General features: G+C 43.0%; 1 protein-coding gene across 1 annotated transcript; it reads left to right on the top strand.

The window, feature by feature from the left end:
- The first annotated feature begins 297 nt into the window (after positions 1–297).
- SCCPDH (saccharopine dehydrogenase (putative)) lies at positions 298–10,913 on the top strand. Its single transcript, XM_027729749.2, has 12 exons — positions 298–565; positions 746–858; positions 1,654–1,734; positions 2,214–2,343; positions 3,852–3,901; positions 5,550–5,680; positions 6,200–6,317; positions 7,259–7,378; positions 7,494–7,550; positions 8,523–8,634; positions 9,469–9,550; positions 9,993–10,913. Exons 1-12 carry the CDS (start codon positions 340–342, stop codon positions 10,096–10,098), a joined length of 1,326 nt encoding a protein of 441 aa, XP_027585550.2. The 5' UTR covers positions 298–339; the 3' UTR covers positions 10,099–10,913.
- The last annotated feature ends 28 nt before the right edge of the window (positions 10,914–10,941 follow it).

A 10,941-nucleotide genomic window follows, 5' to 3' on the forward strand; every position in this document is an offset into this window, starting at 1 on the left:
GATGATCCTCTAGGTCCCTTCCAACCTGAACCATTCTCTGATTCCGTGGTGGCTTCTCCCAAAAAACGTTGTTGCGTACACCGCCGGGCTCCAAGCCCTCTCGGCCGTACCCTGACACGTTTCTATTCACTTATGGTATGTCACCGCCCTCGACAGGCAGCATCCCCCCTCTGCCCCAGCTGCCGCAACGCGACCCAAGGTGGTTTCTCCCCCAGCCGGGGCCGAGAGCGCGGGCGGGGCGGGGCTGAGCCCGCGGGGGCGGGCGGGGCGGGGCGGTGCTGTGAGTGCTGTGATCGCGGCCATCCCGGCGCTCCCTGTAGTGCGGCGGCTGCTCTCGCCATGGCGGCCGGCAGCGGCACGAAGGCGGCCGAGCGGCTCTACGACATGGTGGTGTTCGGCGCCTCGGGCTTCACCGGACAGTTCGTGGTGGAGGAGGTGGCGCGGGCGGCGGCGGCGGCGGCCGCCGGCGAGGGTCCGCTGTGCCGCGGCCCCCTGCGCTGGGCCGTGGCCGGGCGGAGCCGCGAGAAGCTGCGGGCGGTGCTGGAGCGGGCGGCCGAGCGACTGGGTACGGGCCGCGGCCGGGCCGGGGGCGCAGCGCCGGGGCAGGGGGGCAGCGGGTCGGGCCCGGAGCCGCCCGCGGGCGGGTGTGCGGGGAAGGGCTGCGGGGCGACCCCGGCGCTGGGGCGCGTAGGTGGGGCTCGCCCCGGGGAGGGCGGTGAGGGTGACCGCGGTCTCCGGTGCGCAGGGAAGGCGACGCTCGGGGCAGAGGTCGACGTGCTGCTGTGCGATGTGGGCGACGCGGTCTCGCTGGCCGCCATGGCGAAGCAGACCCGGGTGGTGCTGAACTGCGTGGGCCCGGTGAGTGCGGGGTGCGGGCGGGGCCGCGCCGGGGCTCGGGCGGCCGCGTTCCCCGCCCCTCCTCGGGGCGCGGGGGGCTGCCCGCGGGCTACGCGGCTCCTTGAACCCGAACCCGAAGGACGGCCGCCTACTGCAGTGGCCGCAGGGTGTGCCACTGCAATGGCTGGTGGCGCGATGCGCGGACAGATCTCCTCACTCAAATACAGCGGGGTTCGGTTTAGGTCTTCCATAGGAAGCATAAGAAACTGATGGTAAAGTTGGCCCAACGTTTCATATTGGGCCAGGGTGTTTCGAGTGGCACTAGGGTTAAAAGTAGAGCAGGAAGAGGGGCCCACAGGCTTGCTGCTGTAAGCTCTTGGCTCTTTTAAAACTTCCAGCGACAGTATTTCCAGTACATTCAGAGGGCATCAAAGTATGGGAGGTGGAAGTTGGGTCATGGCAATGTCTTTGAAATTAAGAGTGTTTGAGCAGAGAATATGCTGATAATAAAGCACAAAAAACATAGAGTGAGACTAGCAGCAGTATTCAATTGGTCTTGGTGATCTGATTTTATGAGAGATCAGGTGTAGTAGCCTGTGCAGCAAACTCCATTATCAGTGGTGGAGTTTGTTATGCTGTTCCTTCTCCCCACACCCCCAAGAAATAAAAGTGCTATTACATTTTAGCCCCACTTAGCAAAATCAATAGCCACCAAATTTACTTTTATTGTAGAGGTGTACATTAGATAAAGCATGTTGGGTAAGTTCTGGTGTGTGGGTTTTCTTTTGTTACGTGTGGTGTTTTTTCCTTCTATAGTATAGATTCTTTGGAGAGCCTGTGGTAGAAGCTTGTGTTGAAAATGGTGCAAGCTGCATTGACATCAGTGGAGAGCCCCAGGTATGTGCCAGTAAAAACCACTACCTTACATAAAGGATCTACGAAAGGAGTGTTTATTCAGTGTGCTTCATGTTTCTGCTAATGTTTCTGAACATGAACACAAATTCTGCCTCCTCATCTACAATTACTGTAAAAGATGCAGTAAGTCTTTTAAGGTACACTAATGTGTGTTGGTTGTATAGTTTCCTTGCTTGTAAGACTAGAGCCTTTTAGGTTCTCTCTGGAAATCCCAAGTTGCTGAATTCTGTTTCAAGCCTCAGTTGTGATTCTGCATAGGAATTCTATACATTTCTTTGCCCTGATGTGAAACTTTGATACTTGACCAGGACTTATATATATATATATCTGTCTTAGAGGTGCATGTAGGTGGTTTGAAGCATGTAGGGTGCTATAACGTGACAGTAAAGCACTGATGGCTAATATTGCATATGGCCAAGAATGGATTTCTGTTTAAAATACTTGTTCTGACTGTGTTTTAGTTCCTGGAGGGAATGTACCTGAAATACAACGAAAAAGCTGCGGAAAAGGGGGTATATGTCATTGGAAGCTGTGGCTTTGACTCCATACCAGCTGATATGGGAGTACTGTACACCAGAGACAAGTTGAAAGGTGACTTGAATAAATACATCCTTATGGTGAAAAGGAAATGCAGATTATGCTTTCATCTGGTTTCCTAAAGCAGCAGTGCTTCTGTGGAAACTCTTTCAGTGACTCTTTTTGCCTGCCTTTATCAGGTGACCAGTTTCAACCAAATGTGGTAGAGAGAAATTTCAAAGTAAGTCATATTCCCGTATTGGAGAAGATTGGTAGATAGGGATTCAAGGTCATGTTGCTCACTGAGAGGACAGAACCTTCAGCTATGAGCTGTTCAGCCAGTGTGTGGACTTTTCTAGGCAAGCCTCAGCACACTGCCACTTGTGCAGAGGATCTTGTAGGGAAAAGACAGTGCAGGGGGGGACAGCTGTGGGAAAGGGTCCACAGACTGGTAGGTAATCAGGTTTCCTAAGTTTTCTTTTTCAGCTGCAATCTCTTAGAAGCTGTCATGTAAGTAGCAAGACAGTGCCATGCAATGCCTTTTGCTTTAATAGCAGCTGAAAGAGGACAAATATATTTGAGAAAAGACATGAAAGGATTTAATTCTCTGTAAATAATACTTGATCCTGGTTTCAAATGAGGATAGTCTGTTCCTCAGGTCTGACTTTCAGTTGGGAGGGCCGATAGGAGTATCCAAATGTTTTGCTTTTATGGACTATGAAAAAGACTGTTAAATGGGGTTGGTTTATATTGTAGTGTATTGTGAACTTTCAGTTGAAGAAGCCTCAAGTGGGATCTGACTGGAGGGAGAAGCAAGGCATGGAAATGAGTATCTAGTTGCTCATGAGGTTGTAATTTCATGTTTGAAACCTCTTTTGAATAAAGATGTCTTTTATATTTTCTTATTTTGACTTTATGGCATTACCACCTGTTTATCCAGTTGCTTGTTATATGGAAATTTACCCATACAAGTAGTTTTACAGTCTCATAAGGAACTAAGCAAAGCAAAACAAAACAGAATTTGGAGGCACTGTTTTGTGCTGCTGCTCATCACAACTAAGCATTCTTTGCAAAACACAAGCTATGCTAAAATGAATGTTTTAGGATGTTTTGTTTTAGGCTACTTGTTTTTTGGGGGGGTTATGGGTTATTTTATTTTGGGGGGGGGGTTTTGGTAGTTCAGGTGTACCAAATTTTTAGTCCATCTTTGCTTTCACAGCCAACATCATCCTTTATTTTGAAACTTGGAGGAAAACGAAATGTGGCTCTTAATATTCCTTCCTTTTTTTACCCCAATGAATTTTTTACATTATCTCATTAACTAGGTAAGACAAATGAAAAAAATTTAATGAGTGCAGGTAGTATTAGTGACCGTTATTGAAGTACTTTACACAAGAAATTTAATACTTGCTTACTCAAATAGCTGTGCATCCTATGTTATTTGGCTTCGAGATAAAGAGGTAACTCTGCCTTTTCAGCTGATAGTGTCAGTGGCCTGCTATTTGAGTCTACCAGAGCGTAGTGTGGTCTTGCAAACTAATGGCTGAATGTGCCAAGTAATATTTTCTCCTCTCTTTTAACAGGTACCTTAACTGCTGTTGAAAGTTTCCTGTCGGTAAAATCTGGGCCTGAGGTTAGTTGGTTTCTGCCTTCTTGGAACTCAGAGGTTTTTGTGATAACATCAGACTAGCCCATCAGAATATCTGTTGCTACATTAATACAGTCCAAAGAGCAAGCTGGCAGTTATTTGAGTCAAAGAACTTTATTCTTTAGGTGCTAATGAAAGTTTCCCAAGCAAACACCATTTTGTAAGGTCTGTTTTCAGAGGGTGTCTACCTAGAGTTTGTTGTGGTAAGCTGTTTCAAGAATTATTTTGGTTTTGCAGAGGTGTGGGAAGGATTCTTACACAAGTAAAACTATAACAAGATCCATAGTGTGTTGCCAGTAATCCTAGTGTTTGTCTTTGGGTTTTTTGTTTGTTGGGGGGCAAGTTGTTTCAATATACTTAATGCATGTAATCATGATACAGGTAGGTAGTAATTGTAATAATGTGAAATATATGTAATAATTCTAATGTCATTGTTAAAACAATGCAATGATGATCCAAGCCAGTCTTGGTGCCCAGCAACCAAACATGCTATTTCTGGCTTAATCACCCATCTTATTAGATAGGGCCTAAGTCACAGTCTGTTCTTACAAACATCTGGAGGAGTGGAGGAAGACCTTGGAATGGGAGAATAATATCCATCTATTAATGAACAGGGAATAGTAGTGAATGAGTATGTATAAATCTGTATGTTGGGTAGAAAGATGGTTTACCTATGTGTGGTGTAACTTCTAAGTGTTGGTAAGAAGAGATATCAATAATGGGAATTAACTGCAGTGGGATGGTTAGAAGAGATACAGATACGTATTAAGTATGTGGGGCCTGAGCATGTTGTGGGTCATATGGAATGAGGGATGGAGGTTGCCTTGGGTGTGGCTGAGTTCATTTCCCCATAGAAGCCATCGCTGTGCTGTGCTTCCTGTGGTAGCTGCAGAGGTGTTGATAACACACCAGTGTTTTGGCTACTGCTGAGCACTGCTCCCACAGCGCTAAGGCTGTCTCTGCAACATTCTCCCCCTCATCCAGTAGTCTGGGGTGGGCAAGATCCTGGGAGGGGGCATAGTCAGGACAGCTGACTAAAGGGGTATTCCATGGCATGCAAGTTCGTTCAGCAATAAAAGCTAAAGGAGGAAGGGTGGGAGGCATTTGTTACTACGACACCTGTGTTGCGGAGCAAGCGCTCTGCATACTGAAGCTCTGCCTCCCGGGAAGTGGCTGGACATCACCTGCTGATGGAAAGTAGAGAAGTCTTTTGTTTTCCTTTGCTTCCATATACAGCTCTTGCTTTATTAAGTTGCCTTTGTCTTCACACACAAGGGATTTTTCTGTCTTATTTTCTCCTCTCCCTATCCTAGCTAGGAAGAGAGTGATAAAGTGTCTTGGTGAGCACCTGGCATCCAGCCAAGGTCATCCCACTGCACTATAATGCATGTAATCATAACACATATATTGTATTTTATTGTATTGACCTTGTATTGGCCTTTTAGCCATCAGCACGCTTGTAACAAACGTAGGTAGAGCCCTCCCCAAATCTTCGTTTGCGAAGCCCAGCCATGAGTGTGATAACACATATATGTAATAATTGTAATATGTGTAATAGTTCTAGTATCATTTTTAAAATAATACATGAAACCTTTAAATACTGAACTGTTTACTGTTTTGGGTGTGTCGCCAGGGTGTTTGTGTACACGATGGGACCTGGAAGTCAGCTGTCTATGGCCTTGCGGATGAAGACAACCTGAGGAAACTTCGAAAAAAGATAGGATATGCCCCTGTTCCAATAGTTGGTGCAAAGCTTAAAAAAAGGTATAAGTGTAAGATGTGAAACATGCTGTCTTCTAACAGTATTTATGATACAGATTGCTAACATAGTATTAAATACTGAAAGGATGCATTTAGGACTTCAATATAATATGAACACATAGATGCTCATCTAGTAGAAGTGAAGATAAGTTCAGCTTTACTGATTTGTTCATATCTTAATGAAGAGAGAACATCTCTCAGCATCTACTAGGTTTCAAAATTCACTTGTTCGAAGACTTTTAGTGACATGGCAAACTTTTGATTTCAGAAGTGATTAGTAGAATGGGGGGAAAAAAAGGAGAAGACTATTATATTGATTATCAAATTCATCCTTGCTACAGTGCATGGAATTTTGAGTGAGCCAGGGATAAATTTGGCATTGTTTGCTTTCACTGAAAAGAGATAATGTCATAAAAATGCTTCAGAGAAAGCTGATAATGGTAAGGCCAGTATGATCAGTTTCTTTCAGTTTGCACAAACATTGGAACATTTTTAATGACTTTATTTTTTTTCCATTTGCAGAGGATTTTTGTTTTACAATCAGGAATTCAAAGAGTACTCTATTCCATTCATGGGATCTGATGGTTCTGTTGTGAAACGGACTCAGCGTTATTTGCACACAGAGTTGCAGGAAACACCTGTAAGTTACTGTTATTTGTGTACTATGTCTTCTGGGTGCACTGGCCTGCTTTATACTGTGGCTGATGAGCCTGCCTTTGGCTGCCAGCATGATACTTATGAGAGTGTCTTGTAGGGTTGCCCTGCTCTCTGATTTCTGGATATGTATTTGTAGGGAATGGAAACCATGAGTCACAGTCCCATTTGAAAGGTTGCATTAAATGCATTAATTTCTGTTTCTGTGCCGAGGCTTTTCTTGTTGTACCAGTAGAGCTTCTAAAAGGATCATAATTTTAGTCTGCGTAGCTGTAGCTAGGTCAGCACATAGTGTAGAAATTCTCTGGTAAAGAATTCATATGGTGCTCATTTATATCTTAAGACTTTGATGCTTGGGTCTCCAGTGTGCAGAGTAAAGGCAGTGTGAAGTGATGGTGGTGGAAAAGATGTTTAAATGTTTGTGTTTCATGGTTTCCTGAGAGAACACCAGCACCAATAGTCTGTATAACTGCTGTGCAGAACCACACGCATCAGTTAAGAGAGTGAGATAGTGCTTTAAAAATATCCTTGGAAGCTACTAGTGAGAAAGGCTTGCCATTGCTATTTCAGTTTCTCTTACAGAAAAGGATAAGGAGAAGGAAAGGAGGATCTAGGAAAGAAGGCTGAAATCAGATACCAAAAACATATCTTTCTGTAAAGTTGTCCATTCTTATTTACCATGCCTGCTCCCTCACCACTCTGTAGTTATATTATCTTCTCAGAATGAATGACAAAGTGAAGCATTCTTCAAAGAGTTGCTTAGAACTAAGACACTTGTTTAAGGCTCTATTTAAACTGCTATCTGTTCTATGAAACAACTGCATCTTAATTTGAGGTAGATTAATTTTTTTTAAATTGAAATTTGATGCATTTTAATGCAAAAAATTTACTGTAGATCTTATCAGTGAAAATACGTTTTTGCTTCAGGTCCAGTATGGTGCTTATGTGAATGTAGGTGGTCTTGGCTCTGTTATCAAACTGATGTTTGCTGGCATGTTATTTCTTCTTCTGGTGAAGTTTAACTTTGGAAGAAAACTTCTGACAAAAGTAAGTTTTCAAAACACAAAATAACTCAGTGTTTGGAGATTTTTTTTTTTCTCTCTAGTTTACTATTGGTCTTTTTTTTGTCTTTTTTTTTTCCCCCTCCCCTCTCATCATGTAGTATCCAGAATTTTTCTCTGCTGGACGTTTCACAAAGGAAGGACCAACCCAGAAACAGGTAACTGACTGTTTTCCATCACAGTTGTTCAATACATTTGTTATGGTAATAGTGGAATAGTAAATTAGAATCAACTAGTTAGTCTCAGAGAAATAATTTCTAAATGAATCCAAGAATATTCTGAGTTGGAAGGGACCCACTAGGATCATCAAAGTCCAACACAGGCCCTGCACAGGACAGCCCCAAGAGTCGCACCATGTGCCTGAGAGCATTGTCCAAACACTTCTTGAACTCTGTCAGGCTTGGTGCTGTGACCACGTCCCTGGGGAGCCTGTTCCAGTGCTCAGCCACCCTCTAGGTGAAGAATCTTTTTCCAACCTAAACCTCCCTTGATGCAACTTCAGGCCATTTCCTCGGGTCCTGGTCACCACAGAGAAGAGATCAGTGTTTGCCCCTCTGCTTCCTCGCATGAGAAGGCTGAAGACTGCAATGAGGTCTCCCCTCAGTCTTTTCTTCTTCAGGCTGAACAGACCAAGTGACTTCATCTGCTCCTCATACGGCTTCCCCTCTAGGCCCAAATGCACATTTTGTGTGCCTGTTCAGATAGTTATAGAATATTTACATAATCATGCCTTCTGTTATTAGACATCAGAATATGTGTAACTCCTATGAGGAATAAATGGATAATATTGCTGTATTTACATGGGTATTGATGTATTTACATGGGTGGCTCAGAGCACTCTATCAAAGGTGATGACTGAGGGAGACCGATTAGCAAAAACCTAGGACTGAAAGCACTGAGAGAATAAACAGACTTCAGAAAAAGAGCAGTTCCAACAAAGTGGAAGCAATTAAAAATTGAGATGATACCTTTTAAGCAATAACTCAGAATAAGTGCTCTTATGTTTAAATGGATTATAGTATTTGGCAGAATTCTGTATATAGAATTTGGATACTTATATTTACTACTTGTGTTTGCCTGATATCGGTGAGTTACTGTTTTGGTGACCATGCTTGTCTTGTTCACTACAGATGGATGGAACCTCTTTTACAATGACTTTTTTTGGTGAGGGTTACAGTGAGGGGCAAGATCCCCAGAGTGGCAAACCAAATGTGAAGATCTGCACTGAAGTGAAAGGACCAGGTATGTATGTTAGTAGCAGCTGACTGCTTTTGCCTGCTCCAAAATAAGTTTATGATTCCACTGCTGTCTCTTTCACCCTTGAGAAGGACTTGCAACATGAACAAAGTCACAGGCTTTACAGTGTATTACCTTGGATACTAGAATTCATTGTGACTTGGTTTTTGAAATGGCCAGTTCATTTGCATTCTTGTCATTATCTTTCCTCTGACTTTCCCTGTTCCAATTCTCATGTTTGCCGAGTGGAGCCATTGAAGGGAGAGGGCTTTAAGGATAGTTTTCAGTTGTTATAGCCTGGACTTACTACTTGTGTTTTTTCCAGTTCCCTGGGAGTGAACCTAACCAGGTCTGGTGTGGTATAATTTCTAGCTGTAGCATACTTCTGTTCAGGTCATTCCTTGAGGGGAGACAACACCCTACATGGTTTGGAGAGAGCAAGAATCTACGTTCAGAAAGGAGTTAATCTACCATAGCTTCTTTAAATAACTAGAGATGTAGCTGAATTCAAGCTACACAACAAAGGTCTGAATTTAGGCACAGAATGGAGTAAGTTCTTGCTGTATTGGAGAGCCCTCTCTCACCATGATGTAGACACTCAATGATTGTGGTGTGGTTATAAGCCTATATGTGAAGCAGTATTTGTCTGGATTAGATCTTAAGGACTTCACCAGCTACTTGGGCTGATTACTAGGTAAAAAATGCTGTTTTTAGATGGGGAAGGCCGTTTCATTGCCAAAGAGATTATTCTTCTGAATGCCGTAGAGAAGAACAAAATTACATTCTACACTTCAACACACTGTATGTCATTTGGGGTTTTTGTTTTGTTTTGTTTGTCAGAGCCCGGATATGTTGCTACACCTATTGCAATGGTTCAAGCAGCTGTATCTCTTCTGGAAGATGCACATTCTCTGCCTAAACGGTAAGTACTTTCCCATTCTGAGTAGCTTGCTCTTCCTTAAAGCTACTGTGTGCAAATGTTTCTGTTTGAAAATATGCATATCAACCCTGTGGATTTCTATGTTACCTCACCCAACTGGCTGTGCAAGGGAGATGCTTCACCCCAGGCTGATTTAAAGCCACTTGGTCTTTCCCAGTCTTTCAGTTTGAAAGGATGTAGTCATAGGCTTTTAGTCAGGCTTTTGCATCAGTGTCTATATGTTCAGTTAATGGAATGGTTTCTGTTGGGTTTGCTGGATGCAGAAATGAATCTATAATTATAACCACCTTGCCAAATTTCTTATCCACTCTGTTCTGGGACAAAGTGGCTTTTTCTTTCTTAATCATGGAAGCACATCTTTAACTTCACAAAAAGGTGTCCCTCGATCACCGTGCCACTAATGTTTTTCTCTTTTCACTAACAGGGGTGGTGTATATTCTCCGGGAGCTGCCTTCTCCAAAACAAAACTGATTGATCGCCTCAACAGACGTGGTGTTGAGTTCTCTGTTATTAGCAAGCCTGAAGTCTGAAGACAAAACATAACTATGAATTAACACCTTTACTGGGTCTAACTCCAATAAAACTCATTTGGCTGCAAAAGCCTAATCATAAAGTAGTTTCACTGTGCAATTGTTTGCAGCAGAAACAGAAGAAAACTTGAGTTAAATGTATAATACTATTTGCTATAGTGAGAAAATCCCTAAAGGGTGGGTATTAAGTTTTAATTCACAGACATATTAAATTGGTAACTTCTTGGGTACTAGTTCTAGAATTTTAATGTTGCTCATCTAAGTTTTTCAGGTTCCCACTTAGTGGACCAGCTATAGTGTCTGCTTCACAAGTAACCATAGCCACCTCACTTTACCCATTCTGCAACTATGTAAAGCAGGCAGGCCTGGGATAACAAGTGCCTTAGCAGATGAAACCACTAGTTAGTCCTTGTGTTTGGCATGTCTTTAATACCATTTTCAGTTAATCTTTATTTAATAACTGTTCTTAGTGCAGATCTGTGTGTTAGGGTTTCTACAGTTAGGTAAGTAGTAATAAACTGTATTACTTTTGCACATTGTAACGATAGAGGCTTGTTCTTTTGATCATTTTGGAAGCTGTTTGACCTGATGCAATCCAGGTTCTAGGTGCACTGGCCTATTTCATGCTACTTGATACTGTAACTGATGAGTCTGCTTTTTGCTGCTAGCATAATAATGACAGTGTGATGTCGGGTTATCTTGCTCTCTGGGTATGGATTGGTAGGAAATGGAAGCCTTGAGTTACAGAAATATTGAAAGGTAGCCTTCTTGATTTTTGGGAGTGATAAATACATTAAATTATTTTTCTCTGCAAAGGTGCTTTTTTTTTTATCTTGTAAAAAC

Source organism: Pipra filicauda, unplaced genomic scaffold (assembly GCF_003945595.2).
Source record: "Pipra filicauda isolate LSUMZ 115617 unplaced genomic scaffold, ASM394559v2 scaffold342_size772408_pilon, whole genome shotgun sequence".
In the NCBI taxonomy this organism is placed as follows: Eukaryota; Metazoa; Chordata; class Aves; order Passeriformes; family Pipridae; genus Pipra; species Pipra filicauda.